General features: G+C 37.7%; 1 protein-coding gene across 13 annotated transcripts in view; it reads right to left on the minus strand.

Moving 5' to 3' along the window:
- The window catches only part of DST (dystonin), a 494,969-nt gene that overhangs the window by 99,942 nt on the left and 370,603 nt on the right, over positions 1-24,424 (minus strand). For all 13 annotated transcript variants that reach the window (XM_030315745.1, XM_032593190.1, XM_032593189.1 and 10 more), the window contains 11 exons: positions 18,527-18,650; positions 15,217-15,425; positions 14,276-14,593; positions 13,585-13,751; positions 11,821-11,977; positions 10,783-10,909; positions 7,973-8,032; positions 6,882-7,123; positions 5,550-5,679; positions 2,569-2,768; positions 147-642 (listed from right to left, as the gene is read on the minus strand). In XM_030315745.1, the coding sequence (XP_030171605.1) occupies positions 147-642; positions 2,569-2,768; positions 5,550-5,679; positions 6,882-7,123; positions 7,973-8,032; positions 10,783-10,909; positions 11,821-11,977; positions 13,585-13,751; positions 14,276-14,593; positions 15,217-15,425; positions 18,527-18,650 (2,230 nt within the window). The remainder of the gene's footprint in view (positions 1-146; positions 643-2,568; positions 2,769-5,549; positions 5,680-6,881; positions 7,124-7,972; positions 8,033-10,782; positions 10,910-11,820; positions 11,978-13,584; positions 13,752-14,275; positions 14,594-15,216; positions 15,426-18,526; positions 18,651-24,424) is intronic.

Below are 24,424 nucleotides of genomic sequence, written 5' to 3' on the forward strand. Positions count from 1 at the left end.
GAGTGGCCCCTTCTCCATCTACAATTTCAGTGAGGGCAGACTCTCTTTAGGGTCCTAGCTTCCTGGCAACAGCTTGGAAATACAGAGCAGGCAATACTTGATCTCTATTTCCAGGAAATATATGTATTAAAAGACGACAGACCAACCTGTTTTTTGTTCAATATCCTTAAATGACTTTATGATGCCTTCTAGTTGCCTACTCAGTTCTGCTTTCAAGTACTCTTCTTTAACCAGTGCTGACAAATCCTCACAGAGGGCTTGGGCCACCTTTATCTGTTTCATTTCCTGCTCCAGTTCCTGCTTCATTTTTTGGGCTGCCTCCAACTGCTGGTTCATGGCATCAGGGTGCGTGCTCACGGCCGCACTGGTGATGAGTTTATTATCCAAGTCACTCAGTTTATCACAAAGGCTTCTCAGCAGGCTTTGATACTGTGTGCTCTTAATAATGGCTTGGTCGATCCAGTCACATCTGTCACTCAATTGTCCTGTTAGGCTGTCCCACTTTTGGGTCACAGCTGCCAGTTGCTCTTTCACAATCCCATGGAAAGAGGGGTGTTCACCAGGTCTGCTCAAAATGCTCTGACCAGCTGCAGTTAGCTGCTCATATTGAGGCTTCCGAGTATCAAATTCTTGCAGCAGGATCTAAGGCAAAGAGGTAACAAGGGTAAATAAACATACAAGTTAGTGGATAATTATGGAAAACAGAGCTTTGAGTTTCTAAACAGACATAAATGGTATTTACTTATCTAGTTTTTACTTTTGTTTTTTAGTTCCTGTTTTCCTAGCTTTTATTTCAAGGGCAGTGCAATTATCTTAAATTAATCCAAAGAGCAGTGGTGCTTCACAGAGATAATATTTTGTCTAAAATAATATCTCTCAAAGGGGAAAAGAGAGTAAATATAGCAGTCTGGGCAAAATGAACAAAAACCCATGTACAAATCTTCATATACAAAGACAAGCACTGCTATTGGACAAGTTCATATCACACAAACACCAAATTTGTATTTTCCTACTTGTAGTTGTCTCTTGGTAGGATATTTTAAATGCTCTATAGCATTTTACACCAAAGGAAATGTTCAGTGATAACAATGTTAGAATACATTAACTCATGGTGCATTGATTTATAAAAGCTCTTTTAATCTTTTTTTTCTTTTTTTCAACGTTTATTTATTTTTGGGACAGAGAGAGACAGAGCATGAACGGGGGAGGGGCAGAGAGAGAGGGAGACACAGAACCGGAAACAGGCTCCAGGCTCTGAGCCATCAGCCCAGAGCCCGACGCGGGGCTCGAACTCCCGGACCGCGAGATCGTGACCTGGCTGAAGTTGGACGCTTAACCGACTGCGCCACCCAGGCGCCCCTAAAAGCTCTTTTAAATATAAGATTATTGACATTTATACTCTATATAAAAATTTTAGCCAATAAATCATGTTGCTCAGAATGTGCAGGCTCAACACTGACTCTCGTTATAAAATGAATGATCTAAAAATTTCCTTTTTATATTAAGTTTTTAAATGTTTATTTATTTTGAGACAGTGTGCGTGCATGTGTGTGAGCCAGTGGGGAGGGGTGGCTGGGCAGGGAGGGGCAGAGAGAGAGAGAGAGAGAGAGAGAGAGAGAGAGAGAGAAAATACCTAGCAGGCTGCGTGCTATCAGCGCAGAGCCTGATGTGGGGTTTGATCCTACAAAATGTGATATCATGACCTGAGCCAAAAACAAGAGTCAGACACTTAAGCAACTGAGCCACCCAGGCACCCCCTAAATTGTAGTATAATATTTTATCTATCTTAGGGAGACTACCAAGACTAGGGGCAATTATTTCTGCCAAATATTTATTTATATCTTTTGTTTTCACTGTCTTCAGGGTAAGAACATATATGAACTAGGACATGTTGACTCTAAACTACCAAGACTGATTTGTGTTTTCAAAAGTATAGGATTAGCCCCACTGCTCTAATACCACTACATATACAGGAGGAAATCTAACTGGAACCACAATGGAGCTTTTTCTCTCTGACTTAAATTTCATGTATTTTTTTTCTCCTTGTGGATTTATCCACTTTGTAATTAGACTGGTCTAACCCACTCTGTTTCAAGGTTCCCTCTCTGTTTTGCTTACTCTTTCTCCTCTTCTTATTCTGTCTTTCCACCCCTCAGGGCTGTATTGCATGAGTTTTACAAGTTTCATTATCTTCTACCACAATCAAAATGAATAAAACCTCAAAGGAGCAATTTCTAAACAATAAAAAGCATATACCAGCTTCTCATAAAAATGTAATTACTTATACAATCACATTAATATTTCAAAGAAGGCCCTTTTTAACAGGGTCTGCACAAACCACAATATGACTCAAATGATCAAGGGACTTGACACACTCATGGGCTCAGGAGACTGATGCCTCCTGGCTTTGGTTCCCTGGGGGTTTCCCCACTAACCTCAGGATGTTATCTTATGGGCATCTGAAACATTACAAATACACTTCAAGGCAGTTTAAGCACATACTGTCCACAGCTAATGTATTTATAATGAAAACACTTGTCTTATTAAGTCAAGTCATGTAACACTCACCTGCACCTGCTGCCTTTGTGTGTTTAGCATATTTGGGTCAATTGACAAGGGCCCAAGAACACTGACCATCAGTTCTTTTTCCACAAGCCACTGTTTTAACTGAGCCTCTACAGTCTGGAATTGGGTTAGATTATTAGAAGATTCTTCCAATTTTTGTTGTCTATCAACTGTTAATTGATTGAGTTCTTGCCACTTAGAATCTAAAAGAAAAAGATAAAAAATAAAAGAGGTGTTTGGTTTTTATACATTAACATCACTACATGTATGAAGACTGCAGGATAGGACTCAGAATGGTACATAGGTGGCTATCATTCCATCTTTGTAACTCTTCTTACACAGTCGATTAAAGCCTACTCTAAGGGTTAATGGCATTTAATGATACAGATTTTATGATGCTGGTGCTGGGTATCAACCGAAGTACATGAAAAATAAATTTGAATCTGACCCTAGAAGATAATGTAGAATAATATGGAATATTCCTTAAATCAAACAGGATCCGGAGACCCTCATTTCTTCTAGAGGCCCTATACAGTCTGTTTATTCAACAATAACTGCCCTACTAGAACAATGAACATTAATTCTTTCCTTTAATAGGAAATCTTCAATGATCAATTCTGGGCATATGACTCCCACATTTGTATATCCACGCCCATTCTATTTTATTTAAATCACCACTGACAAGCAGCTGCTTGAAAGTTACACTAGGAAATCTCACCAACCCTTCACACTTAACATAAAAAAAAAATCACTTTTTATTCCTATTGAAACTGGCGGATTTTTCCGATTTTAGATTACTTTGAAAGGTTATTCTCTCTTCCACGTCACTGAGAAACAATAATTCAGAATGTTCTTTCATGACTCTCCGAACTCCTATATCCTTGATCATAAAACCTGAAACCCATCCTTTATATTCCTAGTGTCCTAACTCCATTTTGGTCCTCATCACGGTGTGCCTAGACTAGTGTTTCTCAAACCCCAGCTGCATTAGAATGACCTGGAGGGATACAGTTTGCCTGGCCCCATCCCCAAAATTTACAATTCAGGAGGTCTGAAGTGGGGGCTGAAATTCTGCATTTCTGGAAAGTTCCCAGGTGACACTGATGCTGTTGCTCCCAGGAGCACACCTTTGAGAACTATAGTCCTAGACTACTAGTCTTACCACGGGTTTCCTTGTAATTAGGGTATCCCACCTGCAACCAATTTGGTTCTAAAATAATTTCCCTTAAAAAGTCACTTAAATATGTCATTCCTGTGCTCATATCCTTCAATAACTAACTCCTCACCACCTAGATGATAAAATCGGAAGACTTCTGCCTCACATTCAAGGCCTCCCACAAACTGACCCTAATCTAGTAACAGTAGAGGGTATGCAGTCTGAGATGAAACCTCAAACCTAGCCCTGTTTATCCTACCATTATCATCCAAACAGGCTTCTGCTTACATAAGCCCCATACCTAACACAGCCCTATCTCCTCTCTGTATACCCCAGCTCTGTCCTTCGTCACAATTCTACTAGATTTCTCTGCCAGGAAGGCTTTCAAGCTGTTCCTACCCTCACACAGTATGCTCTCTGAGGCCAAGAGTTATTGACCAGCATTTGAACACATTAGTCACTCAATAAACAGTTAGTGATGGGCATGATTAGTTGACCTGACAGATTTTTTCATCTAGCACAGTACAATAAATGGCTGTTTTTAATAGAACCCAGTCCCGAAAACCTCACCTAATAGCATCATTCTATATGGCATGTTCCAATCAAACATAATCTGACAACAAAATAATGCAATTCAAATAATGAATTGGGAGGGAGAAATATCAAAATCTTATCGGGAAGATTTTTTGAAATATGCATTTCTTACTCTCACCCCTATTCTCAAATATCTTGATAATACTGTCCTAAGTAACTCTGATACCCCAGGTGACAGCCACTGAATTAGGGACAAATTAATTATAATGCAATAGGAGTCTATAGTTGGACTAAATATAGCTTTGAACATTAAGATCCCTTAAAATAACTTTTGAAACTAAAACATATTTACAGATTTCTAAATTTATCATAGCATATCTGACTCTAATGGAAGGACAATATTTAGCTAAACATAATGGAACAATTGAAAGTAAAAGAATTCTTCTTATAATCATAGTAAACACACAGCAGTTATTATGTGCCAGGTACAGCTTGTCTGAGCCGTACACACATTAATTCATTGAATTCTCCAAACAATACTATGAAGTAGGTAAAATTAGTACCATTGTCTTACGCGCATTTTCCTTATCATTATAATAGTGAAATGGGGTGATAAGATAATAGAGCTTGTGAAGGAAGTTTCTTGTTTAGGAGAAACCGTTTCTATGGGGACAGGATAGAGATGGGAGGATAACTCTAGATAAAGAGTGAAAATCACTAGACTTCTGTAGGGAGCTACTTTTTAACCCTGATGGGGGAAGAGAAGAACACACAGTAGGGGCCAAACGAGTCCCAGAAGGAACTTCATGAAGGAGAAGGGAGTTTGTCTTTTCCAGACCAAAGGGAATATATATGTATGTGTGTATGTATGTATGTATATATATATGTGTGTGTGTACATAATACATACACACACACACATATACACATGTAAGGAATATTTAAACTAAAATATAATAAAGTATAAAAAATAGAAACACCAAAAATCAAGTAAAAACCAGTAATGAAAACATGTTACTCAGTGCACAGCATTTTATTTCCCGGTATCTACCCTCTTCATAAAAATAAACTTAGTTATGGTGTTTAGCAAGAAAAATACAAGATATGCCAAGTCTCAGTACAATATAATTTGAAATGGTATTTTTAAATATGCAACATTTTAAACACGAAACATTAAGGCAAATTCAAAAGTACACCGAGGCTGTTGGATAAATTTTTTTCTGATAAAGACTGTGATTAAAAAATAACTGTGCTTCTTTCTATTGGTGGACTCTGGTTTAAGTAACATAACATACCAATTTCTGTCAACATCTGTTTCCATTTGGGGGCCTCAGGAGTATCTGGGTTCTCCTCCAACAGCTCTGTCAATTTGTCTTTCAACTCCTGCACTTTGTTTACATTTTGCTTCAGTTCTGCCTCAAATGACTAACAAAAGGAAAAAAACTGTGTTAAAGTATGTCAATATCAAAAGACAAAAACACAATTACAACAGACGAAAATATTTACTGTTAGGTGCTGAAATGAGTGAGGACCAGAATTCAGCAGATAATTATTCTCCTTTCCTCTTCTTAACCAATCTTCAACTATCTGATAAAGGAATCCCAAAGAGGAACACTACTACTGTGGAGAAAATTACTCCACTTTCTGTGGAGAAAATTACTCTACACCCTAGTACCTAGGAATAATTTCTTATTATCCTCAAACAAATCCCTTTGGAAAAAAGGAAGATGGCATCAATATTGTAACTGAGAAGAAAATCAGTCTGGATAAAAGCTGCCAGGTTTGAGAATCTACTAGTGAGTCAATGCTTTTCTGGATAACACATTATAAAATTCAGATATAGGTAATCACATTTGTAGACATTTTTGCCATAATTGCCACAAAAAGTCATTTCCCCCATCTTGACAGTTGCAGAAAGAAATGCCATCTATTGAAGAAAGGGAAAGCATAAGCTACCCTATTTTATGCTGGACAGAACAAATCCCTAATACACCTACATAAATCTTTTCTAATAGTTGACTGGTTAAAATCCCAGACTTAACATGATTTAAAGGTGGCAAAGCTGGGGCATCTGGTGGGCTTAGTAGAGCATACGACTCGTGATCATTGTAGGTTGTAGGTTTAAGTCCTATGTTAGGTGTAGAGATTACGTAACAATAAAATCTTTAACGTTTTATTTTTTGAAAGACGGAGAGACAGAGTGTGGGTGGGGGAGGGTTAGAGAAAGAAGGAGACACAGAATCTGAAGCAGGCTCCAGGCTCCATGAGCTGTCAGCACAGAGCTTGACATGGGGCTCAAACCCACTAATCATGAGATCATGACCTGGGCCAAAGTCAGACACTTAACCGACTGAGCCACCCAGGCACTCCTAAAAACAAAATCTTTAAAAAAAAAACAAAGAAAGGTGGCAAAGTTACCCCAAACAGTTCACTCATCTTTGTAATGTCTGTGTGTAAAACAGATTCCTATTATCATCACTTTCTACAGAAAAACATATGAAACAAAACTGGCAAATTATTTGCTGAAGGTTATAGAGCTAGAAATCACAATAGGGGTCCTGAGGGTCCCATCTGAATGCTAGTCTGTTCTTTTTTAGCTCTTCAATAAATATATCCACAGAATATACCTTGTTCTGCTCAACTTGAGTCTTCACAGCTTCCGCATCTGTAGGTGTAGGTGCCTGATGCCATTTTGTTGCAGTTTTATTCATCTTCTGTAGCCACTGCATCATTGCACTTGATTCTTCCTGAGCCTTTTGCAATTTGGAGAGTTTGCTATTCAGTTCAGATATTTTGTCCTTAAGTAAGAGGCCAAGATCTTCATAACCATGGCTTATGTCAGTCATATCCTTTTTAATGGATGTTAACCCTAAAAGTAAAAAAATAAAATAAAATAAAATAAAATAAAATAAAATAAAATAAAATAAAATCAGATGGACACATTTTTAAGACAGTTTAGAGTTAGAACACTAGAAATAAGTTTGCTTTACATGTTATTCCCTTGTATTTTCTCTATATTAAGCCTACCATGATAAAGTCATAGAATTTTTAGAACTAAAGGGTTAATATTTCTAAAAATTTTTTTAGAATTATAATACTATTTAATAACAAACAATTTAGGTACATTGCATAATACCCAAAACTATAAAATGCTATATATTAATTTCTTAGAAATCAAACTCAAGGAAATAGCTCAAAGAATGTTATTCCAAGTGACAAAATATCTTAAATTACTTAACCAGAAAAAAGGAACATAACCAAATACCAAACTGAACTACCAGGTTTCACTAACTTCAGATGAACAAAATTGCATGGAATGTTATATTAATATGATACTTATGGCAAATGACTATGATAATAAATAATTATTTTAAGTCAAGGTTGAAATTTCGATATAAGTACTGTTCATCTCTAAAGATTTTTTCTCAAAAACAAAAATAAGGGGTGCCTGGTGGCTCGGTCGGTTAAGCGTCCGACTTCAGCTCAGGTCATGATCTCGCGGTCTGTGAGTTCAACCCCCGTGTCGGGCTCTGTGCTGACCGCTCAGAGCCTGGAGCCTGTTTCGGATTCTGTGTCTCCCTCTCTCTCTGACCCTCCCCCATTCATGCTCTGTCTCACTCTGTCTCAAAAATAAATAAACATTAAAAAAAAATAAAAAATAAAAAATAAACAAAAACAAAGTTACTGTAATCAATAAGCACTTAAAGTTACTATTCACCTTTATTTGCCAAAATTTCTTGAGTATCTGTGGCTGCTCCTTCACCATTTATTATTCCACCTGCAAAATTATTAACACTGAAGTAGTCATAGATTTCAATAGTATTTCTACACGTTAACAGTAGACTGCATTAACTCAAACCCCATAAACAGTAGTCATTTACAAATGTTATTACTATTTGAAAATGTAGACCACTGATTCAATTTCTAAATCAAATAAAGGTCGAAAATTTTAAGAAACTTTCTCGTCCATAAAATTCATTCTTAAAGTGGTAAGGTAACATGATCACTTTAAATACTAGTGTCAATAACTTTAGATTAATACAGTAATCATTAAGTATTAATTATAAAACAATTTTGTGATAAAATTGCTTTATTGCTAAATTTTAGTGATAATGTCCTTGAAGCTCAAAAGTTGCTCACTATGTAAGTGTGTTGCATGAAGCATAAGTGACTGACAGAAAAATCCTTACTTAAAAATTTGAAAATTGTCTGGTACAGTTACACAGTGTTATTATGGGTTTAATGGAAACAGAATGAGGTACAAAGACATGAAAAGTTAAAAGTAAAACAAACACACAAACCCTATTACTAAAACCCACATTATGTCAACACAGAGAGAGAAGAGCACAGTGGTTAGAAATGCCTGGGCTTCAGCGTATGAGTCACCTGAATTTAAATCCCAGCCCCACTAATTACTAGCTGGGTGACTGGACAAATTAATCACCACCCCAACTGAACGGGTGGGGATAATAATACCTAATTTAAATGCAAGAACAGTGTAGGTATTCAAGACAGTTAACTGACTGCCTAGCAAATAGGAACTACTCAGTAAGTAGTAATTATTACTCCTCTCTAATTATCTAAACATCTAGCCTTGGTTCCTTTTTCATAAGCAGAGTATTAAAATACTGAATTAGACTTTCTCATGTGAGTTTGCACTGGCTTCCTATCTAAAACACTAGACACATGAGAACAAGATTAAAACAATAATATTTCATATCTAAATCTTAATCTAAGTTTGGTCTCTTTAAAAAAAATCACACATTGGGGCGCCTGGGTGGCGCAGTCGGTTAAGCGTCCGACTTCAGCCAGGTCACGATCTCGCAGTCCAGGAGTTCGAGCCCCGCGTCAGGCTCTGGGCTGATGGCTCGGAGCCTGGAGCCTGTTTCCGATTCTGTGTCTCCCTCTCTCTCTGCCCCTCCCCCATTCATGCTCTGTCTCTCTCTGTCCCAAAAATAAATAAAAACGTTGGAAAAAAAAAAAAATTAAAAAAAAAAAATCACACATTGACATTTTGGTTGAAAGTGAACATATCCTGATGATGCTCAAAAATGATTCCTACCATGCTTGTTAGTTATCAAGAGTAGGAAAAAAACTTTTTTTTTTTTTGTACCTATTGCAAATACAAAGTGGACCTGAAGAACGAAAAACACAATAGAATTCCTTTTCTAAAAACAAAGCCAAACAAAACACTTGACATTTCAGGAAATGTGATTAGAAGAGAAAGGAGAGGTCATCACACCATATATAACATAAGTGGGCCCTTAAATGGGGTTAATAGAGCGGAATAAATGGTTGAGAGAGGCCCAGCGGGAACATCAGTCTCACAAGAGGGGCAGCTAGGGGGCTGGGAGGGACAGATAAACCACAAAGGATACTCAGAGATTCTCAGAATAAAGATACAAGGTTTGCCTCCATCTGTTCTTGTATTTAAAAAAAAAAAAACACACCAATTTTAACAACATAAATATGTTTTAAACTATTGGGGTGCCTGGGTGGCTCAGTCGGTTGAGCATCTGACTTCAGCTCAGGTCGTATCTCACAGTTGGTGAGTTTGAGCCCCGTGTCGGACTCTGTGCTGACAGCTCAGAGCCTGGAGCCTGCTTCAGATTCTGTGTCTCCCTCTCTCTGCCCCTTCCCCACTGATGCTCTGTCTCTCTCTGTCTCTCAAAAATGAATAAACATTAAAAAAAAATTTAAACTTAAAAGCATATCCACAACTTAAATGGACTGTAGAATCATTACTTATACATGACTCTCCCCTTGTGTTAAGTGGCTCAGTCATGACTGCAATTTAGATATGCTATAGTTGTTTTCTGTACAAAATAAAGTAGATGCTAAAGGAGATGGGAATTTTTTATTTTTTTATTTTATTATTTATCTTGTTGAGAGAAACAGAGACAGCACAAGCAGAGGAGGGGCAGAGAGAGAGAGGGAGAGCAAGAATCCCAAGAAGGCCCCGCCGTCAGTGCAGAGCAGACACGGGGCTTGAACCCACGAACCCTGAGATCATGACCTAAACCAAAACCAAGAGTTGGTCACTTAACCGAATGGGCCACCCAGAAGCCCCTAGATGGGACTTTAATTTTTTAAAAAAGGAGAGATTCACCCTCCACAAAAGAACTGCTTCTTTCTTTCACCTCTCCTTTCCCAGGAGACCAGACTCATTTATCAAATATTTCAAAGAGGATTTGAGCATCTCCATTAATTACGGTAAAAAAAACAAATTAGAATCTGCTCTTTCCTCTTCCCCAATCTAAAGCTCCCTATTCTTACGTATCAATCTGGCTACATTTCAACTGTAGCCTCTAAGAAAATGAACAGAAGAGGAATCTGAAATTTGACTCATTACAGATACTCCTCCATATGGGGAGCATACTTTTAGTGCATGCATATACATGCCATCTTTCTTGTCACTTTTCTTTTGTGTTTACTTTATGCATCAATTTAAAAACTAAGGTAAATGAAAGTAACAGGGTCAGATCCAATTCTTTGGGGTTTCTCCACGGATGTAAGTAAAGCACATACCTGATTTGACTGCTGCTATTGCCTTTGCAGGGGTAGTGACAGCACTGATTAGGTTACATAGTGAGATCCCACTGTTGTTTACTTTCTGAATCTCTGGTGTTTTTGAACTCCACTTCTCTTGTAATTTCTTGAGATATAAAAACACATTATTTTCCAGTCTTCATAATAGTTTCAAAGTTACACATTATAATTCAATTTCTTTAACATATCTTAAAGCAATGATGACTGTGGGTCCTGATTCATGGGGGCACGGATAGAAAAAAAGGCACCATCCCTACGTGACTGTTAACACTGTGCCCAGGTGACTGTTAACACTGTTAGCAGTGAGGAGTGAGGTATGGTCCATCCTGCATTCTGCTCCTAGCCACAGTGGAAGTCAGGCTATTTCTAGCTGCCATGGATTCCAAAGTAACTGTCAACTGCCAGTCTGAAGACTATACTCACAGTAGTAGCCAAATTACAAGAAGAAAGGTACTAGAAATGATTTTTTCTTAAATGGGAATTTAGAATTCTATTTAATAGTGAGTTTTAATCATCAAAATTTCAATGAATTTTTAAAAACATACATCTCCACAAAGTTGGGAGTTGGGATAACTGCTGTAACTGGTCATAAGTTTTATGATTTGAATCAGTTGACAAGACTTGTACACTATTTGTACTAGGGATTCAAATACTGGTTACAGTGATGTATCTGAGCTAGAGTTAATTGCTGAGTTGAAGAGCAGGGTCTTTTACATAACGTTATGAGAAATGGTATAAAAACTGAAGCTAAGTAGAGATTTGATGGGGAAGTAAACTTGGGTACTAGAACAGGCAGCCACTAATAAATATATTTCAAAAATCAAATTAAGTCAAAGTTTGTGTTCTTCCTCAAAAGGATCAGAGCTATGTTATGACTTCCAAGTATCACCAAAATATACCGAACATAAATGAGGATCTAACTTAATATGATATTAGATAAAAGGAAACCACTAATAGTCTTTTAACCTCTCATGACTCACACAGGCAAGTAAGAATTAGTATTAGATAATGATTCACCTTAGTTTCTTCCAAAGATTTTCCTAAATCCTCTGCACCAAAAGAAGGCTGCACAATAGGAACTCTTTCTGTTGTTTCTTCTATCCATGACTTCAATGACTTAACAAGGACTTGGAAAGCATCCATCTGTTCTTGACAAGAAGATACAGCTTCTTTTCTAGATAACAAAAATTATTGAAGAATTTAAGTCTCCGACAGAAAATACTCCAAAGAAATAATTACTAATAAATAAATTATTATTCTTGTATCAAGCTTACTATTAAGAAAAAAATATTCCCCTATGCACTCTCTAACCCTTGATAAGAAGAGGAAAGGTGTCATAGATCCAAGTGAAATCAGCTAAATAACTATTTTATTCCTCAGGCACACTCCACAGAAAAAGATAGGAGCAGTTAAGAAATCTGTAACCCATATGGTAATGGCACTCTATAATGCTACATAAACTCTAAGGCTATATAAACAGTTTTAACATTATTTAGATTCAGCAAACTTTGATCTGTCCACTTTATATGGTGCTTAATGCCAGCAGGCACAGAACGGGCAGGGAAACATTTACACATCACTGACATGAGGAAAACATCCTGCCATCTAGTGGTTTCTATACGACACTACAGTCCTTCTAGTGGATGGATAAACCAGGTGCCTCCGAGAGTACAGTTCTCTCCAAACTCTCCAAACATGAGGTGAGACCTGGTTACAAGAATGTTAACCACCACCTCCCCCACAGATCCTCAGAACGCTCCCCAATGAATTCTAGGATCTTTCTGTACACTAAGCACCTTGGAGGGAGGGCACATGCCCAGCAAGGAACAGCTGTGAGGACAGTCCCATTTGGTACATGGATGATGACCTATGGATGGCATGTGCGCATGTGCATGTATGTGGAATAGCAACATAGAAGAGTCCACTGAAGCTGGACTAATTACTGATGACTACGTGGTCTTAAAACTGGACCATTCTGAAGGAAGAAAAAACCTAGAGTTGACCTAGGAAAAAGAATATTACTTCCGTGCAATGTGAATTAAATATTATGTGACAAGATGGAAAATGTAGCTCTGGAAATAGTATAGATAATAGCACTCAAATGTTTTAGGTAGAGGATCCTGAAGAAATTAAGTATAGGTAAAAGATAAGTGTTTTCCATCTTTGTGGGTTCTTTAGCAAAACCAAATGTATATTCCAAACTAACATGAGATCAGAAATATGTAAAAGTCTAGCCACAAGGTTTATTTCTAAAAAGCACAGCTTTTTAGCTCAACTTAGGTTCATTTTCTCGTTTCTTATTTATTTACGGAATCATTTCTTTCTACAACTCTTTAAAAGGTAAACTATTTTACGTTTTAAAAAAGGCCATCAAGAATTATTTTAAAATTGCGCATAGCTTCTGAGTTGAGCCCAAAAAGCAATGAGCCATGAGCTATCTTTCAAGGTTATTTCTGCTTTTGCAAATAAAATGTGCTATTCGCCAAAAACTTCAGAGACTATAGTGACTTTAGATTATTTTCAGTAAAACACCACCACGACTATTTTTCTTCATAATACTCTCTACTTTTAGGAAAAAGTACCAAATTTCCTTCCTAAATATTTTAACAAAAATGCACTTAATTTTAATCACAAAAAAAATGTTATCAATATAAAAGCACTTACAAAGTAGTCCTATGCTTATTCTCAAGTTTTATTTCAGGTATTGACATAAGCAAAGAAAAATAATTCATTCTTTAAGTGTCAAGTAGACTAAAATCCAATTTCTTAAGGGGTGCTTACTTTTGTTTGATGGTATGCTCCATTTCCTTGAATTTCTTTGACAAATTATTTGTTTTTTCAAAAACCAGAGCCTTATCACCTGGCAAGCCATGGCTGGATATCTCCTTCAAAAGACTGTGTAAAGCTTCAAGATCTTTCTTATGTTCTAAAAATTCAGAAGTTGATTCCTACAAAGGATTTAGATATTTAATTAATAGAAGATACTGCTAGATTTTCAGATGGCATTCTATCTACCAAGAGGTATGTATGGAGCCAGAATGGCTCTCCTCAGAATTTCACAGAAGAATGATCTCGCCTGTAGTCAGTACTCTAAATATAAATAAACATGCAGTAGGCTGTTTGAAAGAGAACATAGTAAATTTATTTAATTTAAAAACGTACTCTTCATACTCTGTCTCTTTGTGGGTTCTGGCATATAAGGTACTTGTAAGATCTTTAATATGTGCAAACTGTGTATGTGAGACATGGTGTTCATTTCTAATGAATGAGCAAAACATGTTAAGGAGAAGATGGGGTTTGGGATTTTTAAAGGAGGGAAGCACAGATCCTTACCAATCTATCAGCAATTAATCCATCAGCAATCTATCAGCATTAATGATGATCGTTAATTATAATTCCGCTAATACATGTATGAGCTGGTCTTAAATGTTAATATGCTTGATTAACCTCGTGATTATTAAGGAAGACACACCTGCATATATTGAGACAATTCACTAACGTCTTTTCCTGGCACATCTGTGTCAGTAAGAGCCTGAGTTTTTGTTTCTAAAAACGTTTGGAGCTTTTCTGAGAGGTTCTCAAAGAGTTCTACTTTGGTTTTGAGCTCCTCCATCTTGGCCAGTTTTTCTTTGTGTTTATGACTAGCTTCTGAAAACCGAGCAGACAAGTCTTTCATCTTGGCCTGCAGTGAGGATGCAGTGGATGGGTCTGAGGTCTCCATAAATTTCTTCACTTTTTCATTCATGGCATTTATACTGCTCTGACGACCTGCAATATCCTGTTCCAACATCTGAAATGAACCAAATAATGCGTATGTTTCACAATGATGTTTACAAATAGTATCACAGAGTGTTAAAAACATCACTATTCATAACAACATGAGCTTGAACCACCTGTGACTGAGGCAAGTTAACGTTGCAACTGACTGACAAGTCTGATCTGTCCCTGGAGGAACACAATCCCAAATCTCTTCAAGAGAGACTGGAGAACAGCTGGCAAGTTGCCTGAGCAAGGCAGGAGGCGGCTGCTACTCAGCAGCCCCTGGGATCTAATGGAGCCCCGGGATTATCCATGGTCCTCATTTTTAAAAGGCTAGACAACAACAAGATTGATCTGATTAACCTCATGTGCAGCTGGCTGAAGCTGTGATACACACGATAGGGCTCATGTATGTGTAAGCCCTCTGAAATGAATTACACTCATGAAAAAGTATACAAAGCTCTCTCTATACTTCTTCACAGAAAAACTGTTCTGACACATGTGTTTTGGTGCAAGCAATACTGTCCAGTTATACTCAGGAGACCCCTTTTTCTATATCCTTAAATTGATCCTAAATCTACCCCTTCTTGGGACTTTTTAAACATTTTTTTTTCATCTAAAAGTGTTTTTTTTTTCTTTTTAAATGTCACTTACAATGTTTTTACTGATCACATCCTGAAGAGCAGCAGAGTTTAAGGGCACTTGACCTTGTTCTTTCAGAGAACTTTCCACACTTCCCATCCAGTCCAGCATTTCATCCAGGCCATCCTGCACACTCAGTGAGCGGGTCAAGGTTATCTGGAGTTTTTCATTTCGTTCATTAACAGACTTGGACAGATCATCATATCTCCCAACAATGTCATCTAGTCCAAAGAGATCAGGAAATGTTAACCATGAAGTTCTCTTTGACCTATTCCTTTTCAAAAATACACTAAGGTGAGTCACAAAACTTCCATACCAAAATTGGAAAAAGGAAAAAGTTTAAATGATAAATTCAAAATACATAATCAGAGCACCATCTAAAAACTTAAAAAAAGAAGGAAAGCATCTCAGTGGAATATAAAAAAAAAGAATTATTTCTTAAAAAATAGTTCAAATATATGCCATCTGCATTTGAAAAGAGATTTTTGGATGCATAAATATTTGAATTGTCGCAGAGACTGTTAAGTGGTCTAAACTGCTGATGTTTGGAATAAATATTGGTTCTCAACCTGACATTTCAAATTAGCCATACTTGGTAACTATATGGGGGGGAAAAGGTGACAGTCAGATACAGCTATTCTCAAGAAACAATACACAGCTATAAAAAGATTTATCAAGAATTAACCCTCACATATAAAAAGTTATCTCTCCCATGTACACATATACATTCTCCATCTCTCCCCCCCCCCCCCCTCTCTCTCTCTCTCTCTCTCTCACATACACACACATACACACACACACACACACACACACACACACACACACATAATTAACCTTCTGTCATCCTTCACATCCTAAGCAAAGTACTCAAATGCACAGAAATTGACAGATCCAAACATGAGAAAATAAATAAATATAATCAGAAAACAGATAATGAAAATTCACTCAAAATAAAGAGGGTTGAGGTTATGCTTCTAAAATATAAATAGAATGTATTTGAAAAGTTTGATAGCAGACAAAAGGGAAAAATAAATGTTAACAGCTTGACCTATCTCAGATGAAATTAACTTTCTTTTCAATTAAGATGCTAAAAAAACAGCCCATTCTAGCCAATTTTTCACTCAAATATAAAGTTCTATATTTTAACATCCTACATTCTGTACTGCAGACCAAAAAAAGTTCAAAGAACAATGATTTTAAATGTATTAATCTCTCTCTGGAATAATCATCAATTTGTCACTCACTGTACAATAATTTGAAACATATTTTAATTACTTCTGAATGCTTTAGTTGGATACATTGTATGTGCAGTTAGCAGAAAACTCTGACCTGAAACCCCTCTCTAAAAGTGAAATATTTTACACGTTGTGTTTGGTCCATGGAACATAATCTATGTAAGCAGTATTTCCCTTTGATTGTTTTAATATATAATGAGAAAACAGTTTGAAAAATTTTCACTAAATTGAGAGGTTAAATTTAATTTAAAGAGACAATCATGCTTCTGCCACAGAACATAATGAAGCCCTGAGAATGTGGAGGCAGAGTGGGGTGGGGGGCATAGGGGAGTGCACTGAATATGCACCAAGATTCTATCAGCAGACAAAACAAGCAGCAAGTTCAAATATAAGCTCTGCTTTGAAAGTCACAAGAGAAGATACTCTGAATTGCAGGTAGTGATTGATTACCAGGTGAACTGCTTCTCAAATGGGCAATTCTGTGTATCAGCAGGGTAACGTAGGCAATCTGTTTAGCCTTGCTAAGGGACGTCCCACACAAAGTCAGCTATTTTAATAAAATTAACACATCTTGAATGTTACTATTTTCGTATTTCTTAGTGATCAAATACTGTCACTGAAGTCAATTCTTGCTTTTACTAAGTGAATATTGTTTTATAAAAAGTGACAAAATGAAATCTACTGTAAGAATATTAATTTTTTAAGTGGTTGGTTTTCTTAGAGGTCACATAGATCTTAGAAAAATTCCTCTCTATCTTTAATATATTTTCACATATTCCTAGAAACTTATACCACATAAAAGTTTTAAGTCTTAAAATAATGTGTAATATGTGGAGTTTTAAGCTAATAAAAATGAGACTATGTACAATTAACAGTGGGAAAAATGTCAAAATGCCTCTGCAAATAACAGCAACACATATAACATAGTCTTTCTTTCTTCTCCAAATCTCTGTGCCCAAGTCTTTAAAGCAGTTGGTTGCAAATGTGGGATGTCAAAATGGTACACTGGCATATAGGAACAAAATGTTAGACCTTCCGTTCATATTTTTTACCTTATACTTTAAAATGTTATGTTTTTGTATTTTATAATTATAATACACATAATGCGGTAAGACAGTAACGTGTACGTAACTTATAAATACACATGCATATATGAGGGTGTATGCTGAAAATTATTTGATAGAGGTGCGTGATCAAAGAAGTTTAGACATCTTTAAGAATGTAAAAAAAAGTTTTCCTTCTACAGAGCAGTTTTAGAAAAGCAAAGCTTCGTCCTTCTCTTCATCTAAAATTTCTGCTCAGATTTTAATTCACACTTTCTTTGATGTGAAAACACAGGTCCAATTATCTTACAAAACATTAAGTTTTCTATTTCACATGTAGAAATATATAATAACCTGAAACCACACATTAAATAATATGAAAAGCAGCAAAGTCAAAGCAAAACATACAGTAAGACAGCAAGCATTTATTGATACCCCCACTGTGCATTTACTATAAACTAAACATTATGAGTGGATACGAAGAATAACATGCAATAGCTCTTTTCTTAAGAAATGTTGACTCTGAGAGGGCACAAAAGCACCAACATAACTGGATACAAGTTCTAGTATCACCAAAGAACTGGGGCAACTGGAACCCTGTGAGACCCCTCAAAGGCTTCTAGAAAATGGAGAGCTGGAAATGTTGGTTTAAAGCACATCTCTTAGCCCCACGCTCCTGCTTTCAACAAAGACAGACCCCTCCAGGGAGTCTCTTTTGGCTACAGGATTAGACGCTAGCTCTGCCCAATGCCATCAGCCAAAAGAATCTGAAGTTCTACTTCCTGTGGTGAATATTACATAGAGTTTTTGTTACATTTTCTAAAAATAAAACTAAACTTTAAATATACTCCTCTCAAAGAATACAACCCCCACTCCCAATATACATGCCGAGAAAAGCCATATCTCTTCCCAGATTGAGAGGCACCATTTCACAGTGAAAGGCCATAAACAACACAATATACACTAGTGAACGTGTTCTCCATATCAGAATATCTTCATTTAGGATTTACCCGGGAGAAAGTGAACAAAGAAATCAATACTCACCCAGTGTTTTCTGGATATCATTCTTGGCTGGAAGTAAAGATCCTCTGGCATCTAAAAGGACTTCGGCCGTTTTTTTGAGTTTCTCTACAGCCACCTGCTGATTTGATATCTGCCCTTGCAGAGCCTGGAGGATTGAATGCCTCAGTTATACTCAGTAGGACTAAGTGGTGTATTTCCAGTATAAAAAAATTGCTTACAGTAAGATAAAGTTAAATTGGACAGAATAATCTCTTCATCATTACAAACTTAGAGTCCTTAGAGTAAGGCCAGTTATAAAGTGGTGTTAGCAAAGATATCAACCAGTCAGGATGATACAAATTCAGTCTTGAAATTAACCCTTGAGCATATGTTCATGATACTTGGCCTGATTCTCGATCTTGCAACCCTCTACCTCTAGCCTGAGATCCCCTTGAGTCCCCACTTTGAGACTTCAGAGGATACCCTCACTAACCACCAGAAAACAACAACAAAAATCAACCTGACAAAAAACCTCTGGGACTCTGACTCCAAGTAAGGAAACAATTAGGGATTTCCATTTCAATACAAAATCATGTTTATATCTGTTTATTCAACAAAAGTTACTTAACATCTAACAAATCCAAAATATCTTGCTATGTTTGTGAAGATCCAAAAAAAAAAAAAAACCAAAAAACAAACAAACAAACCAGACACAAAGCTCACCCACAGGGATCTTACAGTCAGAAAGTGTTAAGTGCTACTGGAAACTGAGAAGAGGAATAACTGGGAAGGGAACTGACATCCACCTCCATGGTGGTGAGACTGAGGTAAGTCCTGAAGAAAACATAGATTGAGGCATGCAGGAGTGGAGAGGGGTAACAGCTCCCTGCAGAGGGACAGATGGGGACAGAAACATCCTAGGAGAAGGGGATTCCCAACCAGTTAGAGAATGTGTATGGGTGAATAAACAGTACCAGGACCGGGAAGGCTTCAAATGTCTGCTAAGGAGTTTACATTTTACCCTGCAGCAATGGAAAGTTATTCAGGGCTTTTGAATAGGGACTGACATGCTCAGAGCTGTCTTAAGAGAAGGCTAAATTTGTAGCACTGTGTGGGATAAACTAAATGGGTAAGAAATGAGGGAGAGACATCAGTTAGGGGCAACTTAAGCAGTTGAGAGGCCACGTTCTGGACTGGGAAGGTAGAATTGGTGATGGAGTAGGGGAGGGACCACAGCACTTGATAACTGGTTATCTAACACTGTGCTGTGTCATATGATAGCTACTAACTACATGGGGCTTTTTAAATTTAAAATTAATTGAAATCAAACAAAATTAAAAATTCAATTCCTCAGATGCACCAGCCACATTTCAAGCACTAAGTAGCCAAGGGTGAGGAGTGGTTACCACAATGGAGAGATTACAGAATACGTCCACCATCACAGAATGTTCTCTCAGACATCACTGCTTGAGGGGGCGGGAACAAGAGAAAAGACAAGAGAAATATCCAGAGTTTTTGAGCCTACGTAATTAATGGAATTCGTAAGCGAAAGTGGGAGCAAAGGAGAGTCTGGGAATTTATGACTTCAAAGTACTCTTAGGACCCTCATATAGGAAAAAACCCAAGGGTGTCAGGGTGGCTCAGTCAATCATCTGACTCTTGATTTCTCAGGTCATGATCTTGCAGTTTGTGGGATCAAGCCCTCCATCAGGCTCTGCACTGATGATGCAGAGCCTGCTTGGGATTCTTCCTATCTCTCTGCCCCTTCCCTACTTGCACACTCTCTCAAAATAAATAAACATTAAAAAAAGAATTAAAAAAAAAAAGAAAAAAAAACAGTGAAGTTGGAAAGGGAGTTGACTCTGAACACAGGCTGGAACTAGACATAAAGCACTGGAAGCCAAGACCCATGGTGAGACTGCTAGAGAAGAAAGTGGGAAAACACTGGAGAAGAAGGCCATAAGGAATTACAGAGAGTTCTATGTAAGTGATGAGAAGGGAAAAAACAAACACAAAAAACCTATCATCAAGGAGATGGAAATCGGCCTGGAACAATTCTGTCCCCAAAGGTTACAGGAAGACAGAAAGTGGAAAATGTTATTGATGTCATCTGCTTTAGAAAGGATACTATAACCTTGAATCTGAAGAGAAGCCCCCATTTCTCTAAGCATATGCAGCTCAACAGCTAGGACAAAGAGAGAAGTAGAGGCAAGAACCACAGATAAGTCTTCCAGAAGTTTGGCCCGGCATTCCTAACCCCTCTGACGTAGCTGTGTCCAAATGGGCCACTGTCCACATGGGCCCCATGCTTGGCTTTCATTTCACTGAAGCTACTCAAGGTCCTCTTCCAGTCTCACATTCGGATTTCAAATTCAAATTCCCCTATGTCCAACTGTAGATGAACTCATCCCTGGCCGTGGGCCCAGGTTTCCAACTGGCTCTTGATCATTTCCATCTGGGTGTAAACAGTCACCACAGACTCAAAACACTAAATCTGAACTCATCATCTCATCCCCTACACCTGCACTTCTGGTGTTGCATCAGGTGATCCAAGTAGTAACTCTGAGGCTCCTCCCTCAACCCTCCTTTCCACATGCAAATCCACCACCAGGCCCTGACAATTTTACCTGCTTAACGGTGTTTCTGTTTTTTCTTTAATCACACCTCTGTTTTGTATTTCTGGATCACTGCAGGATAATATCTCACTCAACTCAAAAAAGCATCCTAACTGTGCTCCCTGTCTCCAGTCTCTTCCCTGATATAGCCTCCCCAATGTGTTCTATCTAAAATATATACTGACTAGATCACTCCTCTCTTTAAAATCTTTCAGTAGCTTCCCAGTGCCTTCATAAAAAAGACAGACTTGAGTATACTCTAAAAGGTCCAATGAAATCTATTCCTTAATTCTATCTTCAATATCATCTTCCACATCCTGTTCCAGAAATGTCCAACAACACAGCTATTTTGCTCAAGCGGGACCCAATGTTTAACATCTCTACATACTAACCTTCTCATGCAACCTACCCCTCCCTGTTATCCTGAGCCTGGCCCTTCATAGTCAGCTGGTAACCCTCCTAACTTTCTCTTCAGCCCTAGTTCTAAGTACTCCCTGCAGGTTCTCCCATAAATGCCCTGTGAATATTACTGGGTTTGTCTCTTCTTTTAAACTATAACTTCCTTGAAAACTAGGAATTCATTCCATTCAGCTTCCTTTTATCACTGCCTACACAATGTCTGGCATATAACATTTCTAGAATAAGTAAATAAATGAAAATAAAAATATCAAGTATAAGATCCAGCAAGATCCTCTTCTGTTTCAGCCTTCATTTCAGACTAAAGCAAATGCCTATAGCCAATCACAACTATTTCCTCCACTAATTTTTATATTCAAGAAAACTTAAATGACATATGGGCAGTACATATATGTCAAAAGGCCCACTAAGCTGTGGCCAACATGTGATTTGTGATCTGTATACCAGATCCTAACGTTGTCCCAAGAAGCCAAAGAATCTGTGTCAGAGTGGGTCTGTCTAGGAAATTCTTCCAGATGTTTAGTTATAGAATGTATAAAAAATTCCTCAAGACAGGAACTTTACCTAGAACCAGACTAAAATGTAAGACACAGCTTACTTGCATTGCATGCTTATTTAAGAGATGGAATAAGGTTATGGATACCTCCAAAACCAGATTTTTTTAGAATGTGCGTTCTCCAAGGGGAGAATCAGGGTTTCAACATCTGTGTCTTCACAAAATCTTACAGTGGGCCTAGCACATAAATGTCTACCAAAAAAATATATGTCAAAGTTCTACAAAAACATCCAATACCAAAGATGGCCCTACTAAAAATCCTAAAACTTAGAAATGGATTACAAAAGAAGCATTTTTTTTCTTCCCCTCTCCTTTTCAAAACATCCCATGTCTTTTCTCTGCATAATTATGTTTAAGAGAGTCAACAGTTTTTAATTCCCAACATGTATTGGGTTATAATTTGGTGATAGCAGTGGTTTACAATACTACTTTAGGATAAAACTGCAAATTAAAATAGTCAAAAGGGTACCATATGTAGTTTTTAATGGATCTCAATGACATTAAAACATGAAAGAGCATCTATGACCGGAAATACTGAAAGATTATGACCTTGGGCCCCTTGCCTGGACCAGAGAAGCGTGAAATCTGTAAAGGGCACTTGTCCAACTCATAGAAGATTCCTGACTTGACACTATCCCTGAGATCAAGGCAAGGCTACAGGGTGGATACTGCCAGGCAGCATGACCTAGCTCCACACCTGCTCCCAAACCCAGGCCTCCCAAACCCAGGCTGGTCCCCAAATCTTGTCTTTCTGTGCCTCAGATGGGACAAAAATTTTGTTTGGTCCATGGATTTTCCTGGAAGCCGATCCTGAGGAGGTCATTATAGCTCAGTGGTATCAGAGTGCAGACAACTCAGCTAACAGTCATTTGAATAATAATGATAATGACAATGTGCTATTGGGAGAATTATTTCACATGAATCGACTTGGGTACCCCCAAATCACATTATCTGCCCAATAGAATATGTTAGCATTGCAAATGTAGACAAAACAAAATGTGGTAGTCTTATGTGTTTATATTACTGTTAAAGAAAAATAATTTTACATGTTAATAAAAATGAAAGAAATGGAGACTACCCAACCCTCATAAAAATTTATCCTTGCTACATGCTGAGATCATCTGTGAGGAAAATATGAACGTATGCCAAGAACAACTTCAATTGCACATTTAATTTTTTAAATTATGCTGTGGCTTAATTAGAATTTATCCTCCTTTGAGACATTGCTCTCCTCTTTACTATTTCTTTGGCTGCCTTGTGACTGAAAGAATCTTCTTCCACAGCACATACCAAGTAAGTTTTCCTGTTTTAGAATTAATCCATGTATCTGTTTAACTTAAAAGCCATAGCATTCTTTGGGGTTTTTCTTTCTCTTTTTGCTCCAGTTATAAAAAAATTACTTTCATATAGTATGTAATCAGTTTCCTGATAGAGACCTAACTTGAAATGTGTTGTATTTTATATACTTTCCTATACTAAAAGCACCTAACTTTTTTTTATGTTTTATTTCTTTTTGAGAGAGCATGAGCGGGGGAGGGGCAGAAAGAGGGAGACACAGAATCCGAAGCAGGCTCCAGGCTCTGAGCTGTCAGCACAGAGCCCGATGTGGGACTTGACCTCATGAACTGTGAGATCATGACGTAAGTTGAAGTCAGATGCTCAACCCACTGAGCCATACTGTCCTTTGACACGTAATCAAGTGTGACCTGAAAACTTAATTAAGGCAGATTTGTTCCAGTGCTCGTGGGAAAGAAAAAAAGAAAGGGTAAAAGCAAAGAGGTCCAGGACTGATAATCCACATCTAAAGGAAGGAAACAACCCCTGGGAGGCAGCACCACTGCAGGGATTCTGACCTGGAACTGGACCTCTCCCGGGTGCCTAATGTGACCCTGAGTAAAGACAGAAGCAGCGCCCTCCACTCTCCTCTCCTCCGGGCACCTCACCTCCCTCCTTTCATCCCGTGCTTCCCATCCCCATCTCTCTGCCTTGGCCTTAACCTGCCACATTTCACTCTGGTATGACCTCCAGGCAGAAGCTGCCAGTCTCAGGCAGTAACTAATGTTACAGTACCTGTTTTCCTTGTAATAGCACAATAATAATGATTTTTTGATTCTGTAACTAACAGAGGCAACTAAACTCTGAACTGTAGTTGTTTAACGGGCAATACTGTGTTTACTTTCTAGCTACAGCAGCAATAAGTGACTGCTACCCACCTGCTAAAAGAAAAGACAGAACAGATTTATGAAATGAAACTTTCAAATTCAAAATTATCAGTCACATGGAACAGGAGTAAAACACTTCAAAAGTTATCTCACTACATTAAGATTTTAAAATAGGCTTTCGGTTGCACAA

This window comes from Lynx canadensis, chromosome B2, assembly GCF_007474595.2.
Source record: "Lynx canadensis isolate LIC74 chromosome B2, mLynCan4.pri.v2, whole genome shotgun sequence".
NCBI lineage: Eukaryota > Metazoa > Chordata > Mammalia > Carnivora > Felidae > Lynx > Lynx canadensis.